At 40.9% G+C, this 19,956-nt stretch overlaps 1 protein-coding gene across 5 annotated transcripts in view; it reads left to right on the top strand.

Annotated features, from left to right (window-relative positions):
• KIAA0586 (KIAA0586 ortholog) overlaps window positions 1-19,956 on the top strand; it is a 66,451-nt gene that overhangs the window by 27,715 nt on the left and 18,780 nt on the right. For all 5 annotated transcript variants that reach the window (XM_087922355.1, XM_087922354.1, XM_026698668.2 and 2 more), the window contains exons 25-32: window positions 3,221-3,362; window positions 5,266-5,485; window positions 10,308-10,549; window positions 11,127-11,203; window positions 13,514-13,648; window positions 14,546-14,717; window positions 17,903-18,027; window positions 19,424-19,511. In XM_087922355.1, the coding sequence (XP_087778481.1) occupies window positions 3,221-3,362; window positions 5,266-5,485; window positions 10,308-10,549; window positions 11,127-11,203; window positions 13,514-13,648; window positions 14,546-14,717; window positions 17,903-18,027; window positions 19,424-19,511 (1,201 nt within the window). The remainder of the gene's footprint in view (window positions 1-3,220; window positions 3,363-5,265; window positions 5,486-10,307; window positions 10,550-11,126; window positions 11,204-13,513; window positions 13,649-14,545; window positions 14,718-17,902; window positions 18,028-19,423; window positions 19,512-19,956) is intronic.

Raw genomic sequence — 19,956 nt, 5'->3', positions numbered from 1 at the left:
TGTACTTAATTTGAGACTAATAAAAGTCCTTTGGAGTTGGGCAGCCAATAATTTAACGTTTTTGGCCGCTATTTAAATGGTTTAAACTATAGCTCATTCTCAACTTACAACCATTAGTTTAGTGACTGTTTGAAGATACTGGAAAAGATGATAAAAAAACAGATCTGCCAACATCTAGAAACAAGTAAAGTAATAACTAGCAGTCAGCACAGATTTGTTAAAAACAGATCATGCCAAACCAATCTTATTTCATTCTTCAACACAGTGACTAAATTAGTAGACCAGCAAAATACTGTGGACATAATATATTTAGATTTCAGCAAGGCTTTTGACAAAGTAGACTACAACCCACTTCTTAGTAAGCTAGAAAAAAATGGAATAGATAGCACCACCACTAGATGGACTCACAACTGGCTGGCAAACCGTACTCAACGAGTAGTCCTTAATGGGTCTAAGTCTACATGGAGGGAAGTAAGCAGTGGGGTGCCACAAGGTTCCATCTTAGGCTCAGTACTCTTCAATATCGTCATTAACGACTTAGAGGAGGGAATAGAAGGGGAACTTATCAAATTTTAAGATGATACTAAGCTGGCAGGAATAGCTAACACCCAAGAAGATAAGCTCAAGATCCAGATGGATCTTGACAGACTAGAACACTGGGCCATATCTAACAAAATGAAATTCAATGGAGAGAAAAGTAAAGTCCTACACTTACGCTAGAAAAACCAAAAGTACACATATAGACTGGGTGAAACCAGGTTCAATAGCAGTAACTGTGAAAGGGATCTTGGAGTCTTAGTGGACAACCAGCTAAATATGAGCCAGCAGTGTGCAGCAGCAGCCGAAAAAGCTAATGCAATCCTAAATTGTATTAACAGAGGGATACAATCAAGATCAAGGGAAGTAGTAATACCACTCTATAAAGCCTTAGTAAAACCACACTGAGAGTACTGCATCCAGTTTTGTTCCCCACATTATAAAAAAGATGTTGAGACTCTAGAAAAAGTACAGAGAAGAGCAATCAGGATGATTAGGGGACTGGAGGCTAAAACATAGGATGAATGGTTGCAGGAACTGGGCTTGGCTAGTCTAGTGAAGAGAAGGACCAGGGGAGACATGATAGCGGTCTTCCAATATTTGAGGGGCTGCCACAGAGAGGAAGAGGTCCAGCTATTTTCTAAAGTGCCTGTAGGCCAGACAAGGAATAATGGATGGAAACTGAACAAGAAGAGATTTAACCTGGAAATAAGGATAAACTTTCTGAGTGAGAACAATCAACCAATGGAACAGAAGTTGCCCTCGGAAATTGTGGGAGCGCCATCAGTTGAGATTTTCAAGAAGAGATTGGTCTGCCATTTGTCAGAAATGGTGTAGGGTCTCCTGCTTGGGTGGGGGGGGGGGTTAGACTAGATGACCTACAAGGTCCCTTCCAACTCTGATCATCTGTTACATCTGTTAAACCTGTTATAATGGCACTGAAAAAGTGGCTTATGACCATTTTTCAGCTTAGGACCCATGGTCACGTGGATTAAAATTCAGGTGCTTGGTAACTAGCAAACATAGATGACAGTTGCACTGTCCTGGGGTGATGTGATTGCCATTTGTGACCTTCTACCAGCCAGCTTCTGGCAGGCAAAGTCAATGGGGCAAGATGGGTTCTCTTAAGAACTGCAATGATTCACTTAACTACCCAGAAATGGTTGAAAAATGGAGCAAAATTCATTTAACAACTGTCTTGCTTAGCAACAGAAATGTTGGGCTCAACTGTGGTTGTAAGTCAAGGACTATCTGTGGCAGCCAGGGTAGTTGCTTCAGCAAGCCACCTGATTGACACATCTTGCATCAGCTGTACCTTCAATCAATCATAATAGAGCTGGAAGGGACCTTGGAGGTCTTCTAGTCCAGCCCCCTGTTCAAGCAGGAGACCTTGTACCATTTTAGACAAATGACTGTCCAGTCTCTTCTTAAAAGCCTCCAGTGATGAAGCACCCATGATTTCTGAAGGCAAGCTGTTTCACTGGTTAATTGTCCTCACTATTAGGATGTTTCTCCTTAATTCCAGATTGCTTCTCTCCTTGATTAGTTTCCATCCATTGTTTCTTGCCCTGCCTACAAATGATTTGGTATATAAGTTGACCCTTCCTCTTTGTGGCAACCTCTCAAATACAGGAATACTGCCATCATGTCACCCCTTCCAGATTAAGCACAATAGTTGCTTTTCTTAAAGTGTATTATAATAATCTTACATTATCTATGCATTAGCAATTATAATAAGGATCCAGGAATGACCACACTCGGAATATCAACGAAAGTTGGCAATAAGTATCCCTAACTGTGAAAGTAATTTGAGCTTCCAGTGTGGATGTCCCTAGATGTATTCTTGACCCAGGTATCTGTTCTTTCTGAGGAATGTAAATTTCCCAGTTCTAAACCCCAGAAAATCTTTGTCTTCTTGGGATTCAGTCTCAGTGTAGTAATCTTCATCCACCTTATCCACACAATCACTACTTCAGGACATGCACAGCCTCTCCTGGTTCAGATATTACCTAGTAGAGTTTAAGGTCATCTGCCTCTTTGTGATACCTGCCTCCAAAATCTTGTATAGCCACCCCGAGCAGTTTCATACAGATAATAATTAGCACAGAAGGTAGAATACTGCCTTATGGCACAGCACAGTGAAACTGGCAAGATGCACAGAACAAATATCCAGGACCACAATACTACAAGGGCTGCTTAGAAGCAGCTGAATCAGTGGCCATTCTGTTTCTCCATAAGGCTTTGAGAAGATCGGTGGCTTTGTATATTCTTTTGGTCAGACAGTGGCTTGGACAGCAAAGAAAGATTGGTTTAATCTTATTCTGGGCATATAAAATTCCAGAACTAAGCCTCAGTATGAAGGCAGATCTTGGCTTGCTTTAACATGACATTCTATATTTGTACTCCAAATCCAGACTTATTACTTACTTGGTTTTGTATCCAGGCTGAAGAATCAAATGCATTAAATTAACATTGTCATTGACCAGTAAAATATTTATGCTTTAATAAACTCTCCCTTCTTGGAATAGCAAGCTTTAGATTCATTTAATTGAGGATTATTAATTGATTGGCTCAATCAAAATTTAAAGTTATAGCAGAGATGCGTTAAAAGCAGCAGCAATGAGGATGATTTCAATAGTTTTAGTATTTTTATTACCTTTGTGTGTCTTTTTTTCCTTTTCAGGAAACTATATTACCTACTCCATCAGTCACACCTGAATCCACACCATCTCAATCACCACCACTTGTAAAAGAATCCTTTACCGTAAAAACCCCAGAGTCCTCCATGTCTATTAACGAGATGGATGAAGATGTGGGTGCAATAGGTAAAAATACAGATTTGCAGACTACAAAAGGAATTGTGATTTATATGTAACAATCTTTGCTTTGAAGCATGATTTTTTTTCTTTTGAAGAGCTTTCTTATAAGCAAGGTTTCATGTTGTTTTCATCACAAAGCATGATTTTAATCACTCAAAGTACATTGGAACAAAGTAGAAACATATGCATGCAGATGCCCCATTCAGCCACCTGGTTGCTACACCTGTAACTTCCAGACCAAGCATAATTGTAGCTTTACTTAAAGTGTACTATAGCAGGGGTCGCCAACCTTTGCTATTGCTATTGGAACTCTGTGCAGCACCACAAGCAAAGTTCATTTTGCTAGTGCCCTGAGTCACAGGGAAGGAATCCATGGAGTTAGCCCATCCTGCTGGAGCCCTCTTCCTTTTTCAAATCAACCACAGTTCCTACGTAAAACTACTGGATGTTGGATGGGCATCTAGGAAATTGCAGGTGGGGAACTCATAATTTTAAATCCCGCGGACCAGAGACCCTGGGAAAATCCCCCCAAAAATCTGCAGGAAAATTCCCCACCCTGTTTTCCTACCGATCAATCATTCTTTATTTGGGATCGCAGGATACCATCTCCAGGTCCGTTCTCGGGGTGGGGGGAGAGAGAGGGAGAGAGACTTTTGTCTTCATGCAGGAAAAGCAGCAGAAGTATTTCTTTCTCTCCCCCAAACTCCGCCAGGATGCCTTGCAGGGTCCCAGAGACTCATTTCTGGTGGAGTTTGGGGGAGGGAAAGAAAGATTTTTGCTGCTTTCCTTGCGTGCAGCCAAAAGCAGAAGCAGAAAGAAGCAGCCCAATGGCCAGGCGAGGCATGTGGAGCAAGTGGGGCAAGTTCCCCCCCCCCCTGCCCTTTCTCCCCTCCCCTCACTACCTTGTGTTGTTTGCAATGCAAGCGACGCAAGCCTTGTGTTCCCAAGGGCCATGTGGGTGGCGCAGCCTTGTGTTCCTGCACAGCCTAGATTAATTGCTTGGGGGGGTGCTTTAGGGGTGACATTTCTCTGTGGACTACCAAAATTTTCTCGCAGACAACCAGTAGTCCCCAGCCCACTGGCTGGCAACCACTATACTATAGTAATCACATATTATCTATGCGCTAACAACTGTAGTAAGGATCCAGGAATGACCATATTCAGAATATCAACCAAAGTTGGCAATTGCCATTCCGCTTTCATCCAGTTTTCTTCCATGCCACTTCACATTACATCATGCAGTATACTCGTGTATTTGAGAATTGAGCTTAAATAGTTTTTGTCCCCACCTGCAATTTCCTAGATGCCCATCCAACGTCCAGTAGTTTTACGTAGGAACTGTGGTTGATTTGAAAAAGGAAGAGGGCTCCAGCAGGATGGGCTAACTCCATGGATTCCTTCCCTGTGACTCAGGGCACTAGCAAAATGAACTTTGCTTGTGGTGCTGCACAGAGTTCCAACAGCAATAGGAGCAGCATTTCTCTCAGAGTTCCTGTTTGCATCCCAACTCTTTCCTTGCCTGTGAAAGCTGAGACATGTTATAGTGGGTATGAAAAACTGCAGTGTGCGTGACAGCTTATATAGAAGTTAGCAAGCCTTTTTCCGTTTTGATAATCAAGTGAAAGAAATTGAGGCTTGAATCGGATGCTAACTTTCCTTAGGTTTCCCATCCTTTTCAATTCCTTCTACATCCATCTGATAGATCCTCTCTGTGAAAAATTTAGGATTACTATAATTTCAGTGCAAATAATGATAATAACCTGAAAGAATTTTCAGAGAAAGGAGAATGGCTCCAGCTATAGGGACTAGATTATTCTCTCTGCATTACAAAAAAAAAAAAAAAATAGACAACAATATAATTTGACCTTGCATTGCCTTTCTCTTTCCCCCCACCCCACAATACATACAGGGTCTGAGGCAGTAGTTGTCAGTACGGTTCGTACGCCTGTGGTTACCCCTACAGCAACACCCATAGTAGCCTCACCAAGCCCTCCTATATCAGACCGCATCCTGGACACAGGACTGATGAAAAGACAGACCTCTCCCAATGCATGGGGAGATACAGAACTTCCTCTGGAAGAAGAAAAGCCGAGTCCACAGAGTGAAGAAGATTATCATCCAACAGCCGTGTGAGTCCTCCACAATGCTAATGACTCTTGCGGCCTTCAACTGCAAGAATAAGACACAGCCAAAAGAAAAGCAATACAAGAGTTACTAGTTTTTATGCCAAGTTGAAATTGTCTTTCTGGCATTTCTTATTGGCTAGGTCAGTGGTCGGGGAACAGGGGTAAATTACCCCAAATGGGGTAAAAGTGAAAATCTGGGGGTAATGAGGAGGTTGCGCTGGCCAATGGCGGAACTATCGGCATAGCAGCAGTTATTACGGTCCATTATAGCACGGACGGCCAGTGTCAGTGTGTGTCAGTGTCACCGCATCCTCCTCTGCTCTGGCTCCCCCGCTCTCTCAGTGGACTGCTCCAGCGCGTTACGTGTATGGCGCAAGCGCTGTAGAGAGAGCGGGTACTGGGGGGTCATCTGGCTACTGACTACTCTAACCAGACGGAGCGCGTGCCGGAGAGGGAAGGGTGGGGGCAGGGGCGAAGGCGGTCGGTCTGAAGCTTTCCGGGACAAGCCTAACTTGAAGGCGAGGGGTGGCGGAGCGCGCACGTGCCAGCGCAGCTGTGGGCGAGGGCGCTGGAAGGCCGCCCGCTGCCGTTAACCCAAACGACTGCTGCCGCGCCGGCTCTCTTATGGGAGCATCTCAGTTTACACGCCGCTTTTAAAGTGCCGAAGTCTAAACCGCGCGCCCGACTGACGTAGCCCCAGCGCTGCCTGCCGCGAGCTCGCAGCTCCTGCCGCTGCACGCCGGAGGTCGCGTTTGCTTCAGCCAGCCAAAACTCGCGAGCTGGACTGAAACCGGGAGGGCGCGGGGGGAGACGGGGAGGACAGGGGAGGGCTTCTGGCGCTGTCGCGGTTCGTGTCTCTGGAGCCCGCGAAAACAAGTCGGAGGCGCTGAGAGGCCGAGCGAGCAGGTTCCCTCCCTCCCTCTTCCCTCCCTGGCGGCTTTTTGTGCCAAACGGGAAAAGGTCGGTTTGGCTGGCAGCAGCTCAAGTGTCCGAGGCGATGGCCATTTGCGCAATTAAGGCGGCTGAGATAAAAGGTTGTTTTCTTCCGCTCCCCACCCATCTCTGGAGCCACCTGGAGTAGTTTGCCTTACTCGGATTGCCAATTTTCCGCGCTCTCCGCAGACGCGTCTATAAAAGTTGGAAGGTGGCGCGAAGTCAGCAGGTGCAGCCACAGAGAGTGCAGTACAGAAGAAGCCTGCTCTGTCATCCAAAGAGATTCGCATTACAGAAGCCCCTCGAGCTGCACGTTAGGAGACGATTCCTAATGCTAAGTTTCCTCCCTGAACGATCAATTAGCCAGAGAAGCGGTGGGATCCCCTTTACTGGCTGGGTTCAAGCACAGGCTGGAGGCAGTCACTTGCATTCCTTTGCATTCCTGACAGAACATAAAAGTTGACTTCTGTGGCCTAAATCGCTTTTTTTTTTTTACTGTCAATATTTTTATGAAACTTTCTGAATTGCTGAGCTGAAGTGTTTTGACATGGAAGTTTGTTGTGCCTATTGCCAATTTGAAGACAGTCTCTACTGCCTTTGTTTTGAATAGAAATTGGCAATAGCCACAACAAATTTATTTATTTATTTGATTTGTCAATTGCTTACAAGATAATAGGTATAAGTATAAACATAATTATGAATACATGAAATGGATACATATAAGAAAATAAAAGGAAACAATAGGACAGGGAAGGTAGGCGTTGGTGCACTTATGCACACCCCCTACAGACTTCTTAGGAAAGGGGTGAGGGACTGGTGTATTTGAATTCAAAATGTTATTGGATGTATTATTTCCTTACTTTCAAATCAAGGGGGTAACGTCTGCGTTTATAAATTTTTTGGGGGGTAAGAGGTAAAAAAGTTCCCTGACCCCTGGGCTAGGTGGAATGCAAAGAGGCTTTTTAATATTTTGGAATATATATTGAGCTTTGCGTCATATTATAGCATGCCCATCTCTGTGCTGCATTTACTCCAATGCTAGCCCCCCCAAAATATAATGCATTTTTTAAAAGTAGTAGGCCCTATGTTGCTCTCTTCAATGAACAAGCAGTGGTTTTTAAAGAAATCCCATGGAATAAAATATACAGGTGGTCCTCGACTTACAATATTTCATTTAATGACCATTTGAGGTTTGAAGCACTGAAAAAAGTGACTTATGACCATTTTTCACATGACCTTTGCACCATCCTCATGATCACATGATCAAAATTCAGATGCTTGGGAACTGGTTCATACTTACGACCGTTGCAGTGTCTCAAGGCCACATGGTCCCCTTTTGCGACCTTCTGACAAGCAAGGTCAGTGAGGAAGCCAGATTCATTTAACAGCTGTTACGAACTTATCAACTGCAGTGATTCACTTAACAACAAGAAAGCAAGAAAGATTGTAAAATGGGGCAAAACTCACAACAAATGTCTCGCTTAACAACAAATTTTGGGCTCCATTGTGGTTGTAAGTTGAGGACTACCTGAATATAGATCAGGGATTAATTGTTCTTGGTCCTCTCTTAGTTATTGTTTGCTTGCAGATGTTTTATTACCCTACTAGATAATATCTTGAGTGTAGATGAATATGGGGTTTTCTCCCCTCCCCCCTCATTATATGCTATACCTGTGATGGCGAACCTTTGGCATGCATGCCAGAAGTGGCATGCAGAGCCCTTACTGATGGCATGCGAGCCCTTGCCCAGAGCTGGTCTGTTGCACATGCGCGGTGCTGCACGCCCAACAGCTGATTGTCGGGAATCTGGTGTGTATGTGTGGGGTGTGGGGTGCGCAGGAGACGCGTGTGCATGCACAGAGATGCGCAGAATGTGGGAAGGGTGGCATATGCATGCGCAGAGATACACAGTGTGTGGGTCATGCGCGCATGTGCGGGGCGCAGGGGGGAACCCGCGTGCATCGCCTTCTGTGTGCTGGCGCGCAAGCGCAGAGTGCACCACATAATTGTCGGTACAGGGGCCCCAAAAGGTTAGCCACCACTGTTCTATACCTTTCCCTGCCAGTTTTTGGAGCTGTTGTTTTTTTTCCTTGGCAGTTCCTTGATTAGGATATTGTGGTCTGCTTGTCTGATAATAATCCTTATTTATCTGGATGCTGATTGCTGGAGAGAATGTTTCCTTCCTAACCTTTTTTTCCCCTAATTGTCTCTTTTCCCTGTTGCATAAAGTTGTTTTATTCCTGTGTTTCTATTGATGACTGATTTGTCTAAATGCCGAAGCTTCCAGGAATTCTGCGGGGTTTTTTGGATTTAGCTTGGTCTAGGATGCTCACAGTTGAAACTGATTGAGTCTGCCCCTGTGTTAGGAGGTTAAGAAATTTTCATCGTGTCTTTTGATTGCTAGTTGGTTTTCATAGGTCCCTTTGCTAGTCTTCTGCCTGTCTGACCTAAGGCTGTAACAGTCCTTACACTGTAGTGCTGTAAATGATTCCTATTTGTTCTTCTTGGATTCCTTTGTCTTTTGGTTTACTTAACGTGTTTTGGAGAGGTTTGTTTAGTTTGTGTGCTGTGGTTGATGCAGTGTGCTTGTAATAATCAGTTAGCTGTTTCTGAGATATCTTGATGTATGGCAGTATTGTCATTTATTAATTGTGCTGTAGTGTGTTGAATGATCAGGTACTTTTTGATAAAGTTGCATGGGAATCCATTTTGTTGGGTGATAATATATAGGTAATCTATTTACCTTTTCCGATGCTTTGGGTAGCTATAGTGCATTTGCTTTCATCTTAAAGACCTTCTTACACAGGTCTTCTTGTGGGAGGTTAAGTTGTGACTTTGGTAATGGAGCACGTGGTTAGTGTGGGTTGTTTTTCAATAGACTTGTCTTTCTAATTTGCTGTTTCTTCCTGCTGATGAGGATATTCAGGAAGGATATTCTTCTTCCCTTGTGAATGTTGTTCTTCGGGAGATGTTGTTGATTAACGTGTCATCTCCAGTTGTTCCTTTGTTATTATGGCAAAGGAGATGAAGCTGCTGTGTACATACCAGATCCATAATTTTGGTTTTATGTGTGGGAGGGCCATAGTTTATAGTAGTCTCTGCTATTAATCCCATGGACCTTCCCAACCTTTGTGGCTTGGCGACCCAGTGGCGGGGGGGAGAGGGGAACTGGGCTCCATGAATAGCGGGCCTGTGTACACATTTGTGCACAGCTCAACTTGCACAAGCAGTTGGCTGGTGTACATGCACGCACACAACTCAACTTGTGCAAGTTGAACCCTGCACTCATGTGCACACACGATAGTCCACCACTTGTGCAACTCAAGCTGTGTTCATGCCAGCCCGTCACTCACGGGGCCTGGTTCTCATTAGGCCACAGGCCGCAGTCCAGGGACTCCTGCTCTACGAGGCATTTAAGATTTTTTAAAATAACTTCTTTGGCTATGCTGAATGCTGGGAGCCCTGCTAATGATATAATTGGACAAAGAGGTATGTTGGACTTGTGTACTTGGGGGCATTCATGGAAGTGTAGGAAGATGGATCCACTGCTTTTCATCTGCCATTGTTCTTCTTTTATGATTCAATCTTTCTTGGTTAGCTCATTAAGGATGCTCCTGATCAGGTTGTCTAGTTTCTGTATTGGGTTGGTATTTCCTAGGATGTGGACATATTTGTCCGCCAGTAATTCTTTGGCTTTTTGTATGTATTGTATTCTGTCTATAATAATTGTCATTTGACCTTTATCTGCTGGTAGGATAGTGAAGCATTTTCAAGAAATGTTAGCAAATATGAGTCAAAATATGTGCCAAAATGATATGAGAAATATTTGAAAGGAATGCTAGCAAATATGTGTCATCTATTATTTATAAGGATTTTCTTTGGTCACTTTTAGTATAATGTCCGTGGGTAAGCATGAAGAGCCAGAAATTTTGGTATTGCCAATCTCTCCGGAGTTACCTAAGACCCACAGTCCACTTCTTGCAGAACCTAGAGCCCCATCACCTTCCATGGAAACATCTAGTTCTGACTCCTCGGAAGAAAGCAGTCCAACTACTACAGAAACTGAGGCTCCAGACAAACCAATTTCTGAAGGAGAAATTCTGTACAGCTATGGTCAACTGCTAGCTGCAAAAGGTGATGCTTTTCCTGACCTTCTATCATTCTTGTAACATGTTATTTTTTTAAAGAACTCCATATCCAAGAGAAACAACTCCTGATATATGTCCTATAGTAACACAATTTTCTGAGAGTTTTACATATTTAAGAAGACTATGATATAATTCTGGATGTATTACTCCAGATAGCAAGGGTTGAGAATATCTTAACACAATAAAAATACCACGGCTCTGAAAAATGCTTTTGCAATGTGAGGCATTCTCTTTAATCCCACAGTTTTGGGGTTTGGAATGAAGTAATTGCTTTTGTTTCCCTTATGGGTATTTTGTAACCAGATTGGACATGATACTCTGGCGCAATCACATTTATGAGTCCTACCAGTCTGGAAGGAAAAGGAAGAAGAAACCCTTTCAGATTAAAGGAGAGAGAAGATGCCAAACCAGTGGAAGAGTAATTGCTGTAGACTTTGGCAAACATAAATTTTGAACCTAATCTAATCCCATTTCAAAAATCTGTTTTGCAGATATATTTGCAGACAGAATCCAGTTGCAACCCAAGTGTTCATTTCACAATTGTGTGTTTCTCATCTTTATAGCTTTAGCAGAAGGAGGACTGTCTTTTCCAACCATCAGTGACAGTTTTGCCTGCACTCTTCATGATGCCCCTGAGATGGTAATAAAATCACTTAAAAATTAAACATTGGAACAAATATGGTGCTGTAGCCTAATGGAGTATATATTTAAACTGTTTCAATAAATGCCAGTTTTGGGTACACAGTAAATACAGAGTAGGAGATGGCTTATAAAATAGAAAAATGATCATACTTTCATCCTGGCTGGCCAAAAGAGTAACTAGTTGGCTTTCATGCAGAGTAAATGTCCTGATTTTAAATCTAAACTGATGGGCTAGTAGCAGAATCTCTGGGAAGCCCAAATCAGTGATATGCTTTTTAAGTTGAAAGCAGTACTTTATTTACAACAGTAATGAGAAGTTGACACAGTATGTTATGGACTTCCTATCCAAAATGTCAACTCTACTCTATTGTCATCTCTTCCCCCAGTTCTTTCGAAAATGCAAGATAGAAATTGATCTTGCTGTGTACTTTGTTTGACTAGTAATTCCAATATTGTCTAGGAAGCAGTGTTCTTTAGAAAAAAAGACCCAGTACTTGAAGAAGGTTGATGTCATATAGGTAGTCCTTGGTTAACAACCACTTGTTCTGCGACCATTCAAACTTATGATGGTGTTGAGGTAATTCCCCGTTAGGAGAATGAGCGCATACAGGGAGACGTATTTGAGAGAAGTGTTTGAATAATACACACACAGTACACAGATACACTGTACAGTAAATGTAGGTTTTTACTTCCAAAAAGGTTTATAAGCAAAGTCTAAACACAGTCCAAAGTAATTCACAAGTAAATCAGTCAGTTTTCAATCCAGGGATAATCCAAATATCAAAGTCCAGTGTCAAAAAACAGTTCAGTAACAGACTTACATTAAATCCAGAAATATCAGTCAATTAGGAAAAATGGAGGAACGGCAATATTTTCCAACAGAAGGAAACAGAGATACTCACTCAGACACACACTCTTCTGAGACTAAGACTAAAACAACCCAGGTTTCTGGCTCCATCTTTATGGCCGTTTGAGAAACCACATCCAAGTACAGTTTTGCATTTTCTTAAAGTTACAGTTTTAAAATGTTTATCCTGGTTTATATATTTCTAACCCAAATAACTGTTAGGTGACTTATATTCCTAACAGATGGTGTTGAATGAACACTGGTTACAACTAATTTTCAGAATACCAGCACTCCCAGCACCCTGTGGTCATGCCTTGTGATCAGGGCATTTGACAACCAGCTTGCCATTATACCAGTTGTAGCATCTCACAGTCACATGATGTCAATTTGTGACCTTCCTACCAGCTTCCCACAAGCAAAGTCAGTAGGGAAACTCGAGTAAGTCTCCCCCATCTGCACACCTTCCCTGAAGTTTGCTGCACTCGCACTACACCTCCCTGCGTCTTACATACCCTCTCCCACCTGGCAACAGCCACCCCAAATCCCACTGAGCTTTTTCTGTGCCTCTTCCCACACCTCCCCTGCCACTCATGTACACTTGTGTACCCTCTCCCACCTGGCAGCAGCTACTTATCTGCCACCCAGCCTGCTTGTTAGCCATTTGGGACTTGGACCTTCCTGCTATCTTCCCCTCTGACTTTGATTATTGGAAGCCAGCAGGAAGTTGCAAGGAGGTGTTTACTTAACCACCCTCAGTCCTTGCCTAATGACAGCAGTGGGAACTGCAGGGATTATCATTACTAAGTGATGCAATCTCATGGCACTGCACTTTATTGACCGCCTTGCTTAGTGATGGAAATTCTGGTCCCGATTGTTGTCATAACTCAAGGAACACCTTTATATCTGTTGACCATGGTCCAGGTTAGTTCACGTACGCTACTTTGTAGTCATTTCTAGGTATTGGATAAATGAGCAAATGTATCTCAGTGATAGGACCAGTAACGTGTATGCATAATAAAATCCAGGTTTAATTAGCAGGATTTTTTTTCCTACTCAAAGGATCGGAAAGATTAAGTAACTGTGCCCAACCTGGTATTTCTAATTAACTGAAATTGCAACTCTTAGCTGTTGATCTTGCAAACTGAGAATTCTGGGAATTGCAGTGCTAGAATATCTGGCTGGTAGAAGATTGGGGAAGGTGTTTCAAGAATGTCATGTTTATTATTTATTTATTTATTTTATTCAACATGGACACAGCCCGACTCCAACGTATACATATATAAGTATGTACATCCTGTACATGTACATTGATACTATAATACGGCTTCAGTGCTTTTTCTGATGTTTAAATGCTTCTATTTTTTTAAGATGCTGTTTCATTTTGAGAGCCCACAATGTCAGGAATGTGGTTTTTCTTTTATGAGTAGCTCGGGGATAAAAAAACACTATTGTGTCTTTTAGGATTATGATCCTCCCAGTGAGGGACAAGTGATACGGAGACCTCACAGAGGACCCCACAGAGATCAAGTCCTTTCTCTCTTTTCAAAACTGAACCAAGGTCCACTTACTTTGCCTGAAGAGAGTTGCCATTCAGAGGTACCATTTATTTCTAAATCTGTTGTAATGGGAATGGGCAACTTTTTTCTTTTGAAAGCCACACTCCTTTACTATGATCTATGGAGACTCACTGCTAGTGGAGCTGAAGCCACATCAAGTAAATGGGAAGTTTTATTGGTATTTTTGCTCTTTGGTAATTTGTGTTCTTAAAAAAATAATTGAATGTGGGATCATAGCAACGACTGAAAAGGATGATAATGCATGGAAGATGTCTCTTCTAATAGTGACAAACCCATATTTTTTCATTTCCAATCACTAATGTTGTCTTCCTCTATTTTTTTCTATAAATATTTAAATGTTTTTACTGACACCAGTTGTTTCCATGTTTGGAATACCAGTTATTTGATGATTCAACTATGTGGTAATGAAACAGACTATTAATAGTAGTAGCAATTATTAGTGGTTATGAGTCAAACTACTACTACTATTATTATTATTATTATTATTATTATTATTATTATTATTAAAAAGAGCATCTTTGCATGCTTGTGAGTAGCTGGAGAAGTCTTCTATTCCCTCTTTTTGTAAACTGGAGCAACTTTACCATACAGTGTTTTGTAAGCATCTGATTACAGAAGAGCTTTTGTGTCTCTTAAGACCGATTCCTTTTTATATAAAAAAAAGGAGATAAAGGTAAATTGATGCTTCTCTCCTCCCTCCAATGCAGAAGTCTTTTTAATAAATAAAGAAAAGCTGAGTCCCCCACCCCCCTTCCCTCTGCATTTCAATTTTCCTCCCCCTTCCTTTCCTTGATTCCCTTTAAGAATTCCCTCTGCCCACCTTCACAAATGGGAGCCACTTCACAATGGAGTAGATGTGCAACTCACTTTCTCTCTCCCTCCCTCCCATCCTCCCTCCCCCCACCTCTCTCTTTAGGATACTGACAACAGTGCTGGGGAACTTAGCGAGGGTCAAAGACCAAGACTAACAAAAGCTGCTGAAAGTATCCTGATGGGACACTCTGTTTACATGGGCCAGACTACCAGCCAAGTTCCTAAAGAATTAACTCAACAGATGTCACCATCAGGACAGTGTGACAATGTTGCAGGTATTAGTTTATATGAATTATTATGAAGTATTCAAACAGATCATAGTATAACTTGAAAAAGTTTCCGATTACCAGTTTGCAACATAAAACCATGGGTTTAAAACATCTGGAAGGGTTACTTCTTCATTCTATATGCTGGGAGATAGGTAAAATCTAATGCCACAATGTTTGCTAACCAATATCTAAATTATGTAGGGATTATGTAGATTAAAGACATTTTGAAAGGTAACCTCTCTGGCTAAAATTTGCTGGCTCTAAGAAAGCGAAATAGATGTGTATGTTCAGACTGGCATACATTACTCTTTGGAAATTGGAGCTACTATCTCAGTATATTTCTTAAGATATACCCCTTCGTTTAAATCCTGAATTTCTGTTGCCAGTCAAGGAAGAGCTTAAGCAGAGGTCATAGCTCAATGGGGAGAGCCCTTAGAAAGCGTCAGGTCCTGTCCTCAGCTGTAAGGTAATAAGGCGAGTAAAACATTTGACGTGACCTCATGAAAGGCCCAATGCTGTAATAGGCACTTTCCAACATTGGAACATTTAATATTTTCAGAACGCAAATACTTCAACTAAAAGTATTTTCTTGCTTCAAGAGTTCTTGAAAAAGACATCACAGTTAAATAACACACTTAGCCCAGAATATATTTTTTCTTGGAGGGAGGGGAATTGAATTCTTGAATAGTTACAACTTTTTATGCTAATTCTGTAAAAATAAATGAATAAAATACAGCATGGTTATATATCATTCCATCAACAGTTTCGGGTAAGTGCCCATATTTTATTTCAAGCTTGTTGCTTGCATTATAATTCAGAATTATTAACAGTTAAATAGCATATGAGGTCATCTGGTTATAAAGTTTACATATTTTCAGAATTTGACTTTATGCACAAATTAAAAACACATTGATACTGGGAAATAAAAAGCATGCTAACTGATTCCTGGTATTAAGTAATGCTAATTCTATCAAGATTTTTAGTAAAAGTCAATATATTTTGTGGTTAATATTTAATATAAAAATTCAGCTTAGTGTGAAGTACAGGTAGTCCTTATTTATCAATTACCTCATTTAGCAACTGTACGGAGTTCTGGCATTGATGAAAAAGTAATTTTAGACCAATCCTCACATTTATAACCTTCACAAGTCTATAAAGCAAAGGAAAACTAAGATCATGAGCAAAGATGTGGTTTCATTTAGTGACAACTTCACTTAATGACAAAGTTTTTGGTCCACTTGTAGCTAAATGAGGACTACCTGTATAATATCTTTAACTGAATGGCAACACCAATTCTGGCAGTTTTGTTTGAAGTTGTTATGTGAGGACTGCATAGTTGTTAAGTGAGGACTTTAAGCCTATCCTGTCCTGTGAATATTGCATGTAAATAAGGTTTGTGTCTATTGATGGCTGAGATGGGCAGACTGAACCATATTTTCAACAGGGAAACTGAGCATCCTAGACCAAACTAAAATCCAAAATGCTAGAGAGAGAGAGCAATAAGACCAGATAAGCAGGAATTAACACCAGACAAAAAAATCCAAATAGAAAATAATACTCTAATCAAGGAACTACCAAGGAGAAAACTATACCCCCGCCAAGATTGGCAGGGCAAGCTACTGTATGTAAACAGTGAGCAAACCCCATACTGACTAGCAGGGATAATGTTACCTAGTTGGGTAATGAAATATTTGCAAGCAAACAGCCAAATTCAGAGAGCCCCAAGGACCACAAAGTTCAATCTTGAGCCACATATATTCTCTGGTCTAGGACAACTTGGTTCCACCACCTTGCCGCAGCCACCTCACCGCTGAACAAATCACCCTAACCAACTTGCTGTGGGGACAACTCTCCACAAACCTAGACTTTCCACTCTTGTTTCCAAAGCTGGCCCAACTGAAGGGAGGTAAAAGTTCTCTCCAGTCTGCACTTCTTCTCCAAAGGCTTCCTCACCACGCTTTACAGCACCCACCCCCCAAGTGGTGGGCTAGGCAACAGTCATTGTTACACACACACACACACACACACACACACACACCATTCCAAGCTTGAGGACTTTTATTCATATCTGAGCTGGCAAGTTGCCAATCCTGCCTGGGCTTGAGAAGGACCTCTCCTTTGGTGTGGTGTGCTGGATCCCGAGAGTTCCTTGGCGAGGAGAGGTACAAGCAGGGATGGTAATAGGGTGACTTGCTCACAACAGCAGAAAGCAGGCTAAGTAGGAGTCATTGTTGCACATTAACAATAAACATTTGATTGATTGTTCTGGGCTGGGCGCTTCAGCAGGAAGAACCTTCGCAGCCAGGAAACATTATTTCTGTCAATAACGTAAATAAATAGATAGGAGCAAGATGAGATTATAGTAAAAATGATTGGGTCATGTGGAAACTCAGGGAATGACAATGGGATTGTTTGATATGTATTTCTTTAGAAAATATCTGTGTTGAATACATGTTTTAAATATAAATTTATTCATGGATATAGATGTCAAAGGAATGAATGTAATTCTGAAAGCATAATTTATGATGACAGATCAAGAGAATTAGTGAAGACTATAAGGATGATGAGATGTTTTGAATATGGGACATACCTGTTTTTTTAGCATCAGGAGTTGGCCTGGTGAAATATGGTTTGGAAAAAGGAAAAAGAAAACAGTGAAAGAAATAAGACCGAGAATAAAACAACTATAGGAAGAAAAAGTAATTTCCCGTATACACTGTTGTGTCATTGCAATAATTAAGGTATAATGTATAATTTAGGGTTAAAATTATCCCCATTTTGTGTGATGCAACTCTTTATGAAAACTTTCATTGTGCTTTCTCCCAATAAAGCATTTTTAAAAGGTGATATTAAGAGATTTATGACTAAACTTTGTTTATGCCAACATGGACTAGTTTACGAGTTTCAGTTTCAAAACTTTTTCTGTCTGTTGGCAAAATTCCCACCAGTTATTTTGAAAAATCATAAGCATGCATGTAAAGAACTACAATGATCATACAGAGCATGTTCAAATGAAACATTTGCTCCTCTTGTCTGAGAGTAACCTACAAAGAATGTAGATAGCAGTGTTTCAGCCATGGGATCTCACGTACGGTAGGTAGTGAGCTATCAACCCATCTTTATAGGTGTGCATTGGAAATGGTAACATTTTAAATTGAAACCATGCTTTTAATATGTTTTTAATCTCTCAGGAGATATTCTTGGTGTTCCTGATGTTACTCATGGGCCAATGAGCATAGCTGAACTTGCTCAATCTGATTCTCTAGGAGCATATGGAAACACCAATCTGACACCTCAGTTGGATGACTCATTGCAGGTAGCCCTTGCCAATGTGTTTGACTGTTTTAGTATTCTTTTAAATAGTATTTAATATTCTTTTCTGTGTATTACAAAGCACCTCTTTCTATGTATTTTATAAGATTTCATTAGAGCTATCTCACGTGTTTTTGTGTGTGAATTATCCTACTATTTTACATCTATAAAGTGGTTTTTGAAGTGTTATTCTTCAGCAAAAAAAAATGTTTTCTAACCTGAATTCACATAGACTGAAGTTGAATTTAGATGTTACAAGAAGTTTTTCTTGATAGTCTCACCTATCATGAAGATAGCTATCTAGAGAGTTTGTTTCTTTGCATGGAATATTGCATCCCATTTCTCACTAGTTGTTTAAAACATAAAGGCACATAATTCATATAAGTAAGATGCAATTCAAGTGTTGGTTGTTACTTATAATGCCTTTCAGGGCATGGCACTGGATTATTTGTGGGATTGCTTCTCTCCAGTTGTAAGTTCCAATAGGACAGGTATGCTTTGGACCCCATTTAGTGAGACCCAGAAAATGAGGCTTTGGAACCCTAGTACCCCTACAATTCAACTTGCTATAATCCTGCCAACTGCTTGGAAAGCCTTAGACCTGGTTATGTTCCCAGGCCTGTGAGTAGGAGGTTGGCTTGTGCCCAAGATACGTTAGGGCTTTTGTTGTTTAAGTATTGCCTTGGTAGCCATTTAGGTGTACACATGTTTATGTATATGGTTATGGATTGCACATATTGTTGCCTGTATTTGTCTTTTTAAGGCTTTTATATGCTTTAGCCACTGTGGTGAGTTGGATGATGAAATAAATACATAACCAAACCATACTGTATATACATGACTTGTAATTATTTCTTTTCCCTGCATATTTCTTAAACTTCCCAGTTTGTCTACATTCTTAGTATCTTCTCATCCTCCATCCAATCAGATCAAACCCTGCTTGGCTTTTCAACATCAAACCAATTTAGTTAAATGCTACCACTGGAATTAATAAAGGAAAAAGATCTCAAATAAACATAAGCGTAAACAAGGATTTTGCCACTTTTGAAAGGATTCAGGAGCATCTATGGATTCAGGAGCATCTATGGGGAGATCCACAAAATGTGATTTCTCGCATCCTCCGTTACTCATTTCAAAGTAAAAAGAATATCTTTGTGTTCAGGGCAAATATTATAAATCTATAGTTTAGTGTTCTGTTTGTTCTAGTTGACATGAATGGCCATTAGGGATTAGGTCTCATTTTATCAGTTCTGTTTTAATTTCTGCTGGAAAGAAAGATTGGACAGGGATAAATGTGGAACAGTTTTTTTAAAAAAATTACGTTCTTGAAGTTTTGTTTGATCTTACTTGATCCAGTTAGATATCGTAATACTAACATGTGTTTCATAATTGTCATGCAGACAAAGTCCCAAGAAGCTTTCCAGGAAATACCAGTGAATTCCAGAATCATCTGTGTAAAACCAAAATCCGAACATACACAGCAGAAAGGTAAATTATCCTGTTACCGTGTTTGAAACCTGTTGTCCTGATCCATATTGAATTGTCAGATTTGGGGGATGTGACTGTTGTTGAGGGCTGAGTATATTTTCATCACACTTTTTAACCCATTGCTTGAACACCAAAGAAATGGACACATGAGTAAAGTAAAGGTCTAATAAGACACATGAGAATAGGCCAAAGAGTTCCCAGTTCTCTTCACTCTGAACAAGGCTCCCAAGTAATCCAAATCAAAAATAGAAAGGTCTTAGGTATTAAAAAATGAAATCATTTTGGGACAGTTACACTTTCTCAGATCTAGGAAGAAGGCAAAGGCAAGCCACTTCTCTGAAAATCTTATCAAGAAAACTGCAGGAACTGGTCCAGGCATTTGCCAGGAGTCAGTACTGACCTAGAAGCATCACACAAAAAAGGAAAATTGCATCTGTTGTATGTG

Source organism: Pseudonaja textilis, chromosome 1 (genome assembly GCF_049901715.1).
Source record: "Pseudonaja textilis isolate UNSWEBS1 chromosome 1, rPseTex1.2, whole genome shotgun sequence".
Lineage (NCBI taxonomy): Eukaryota > Metazoa > Chordata > Lepidosauria > Squamata > Elapidae > Pseudonaja > Pseudonaja textilis.
Note: the sequence above shows the minus strand (reverse complement) of the source record. Positions and strands in the feature narration are given on the sequence as shown.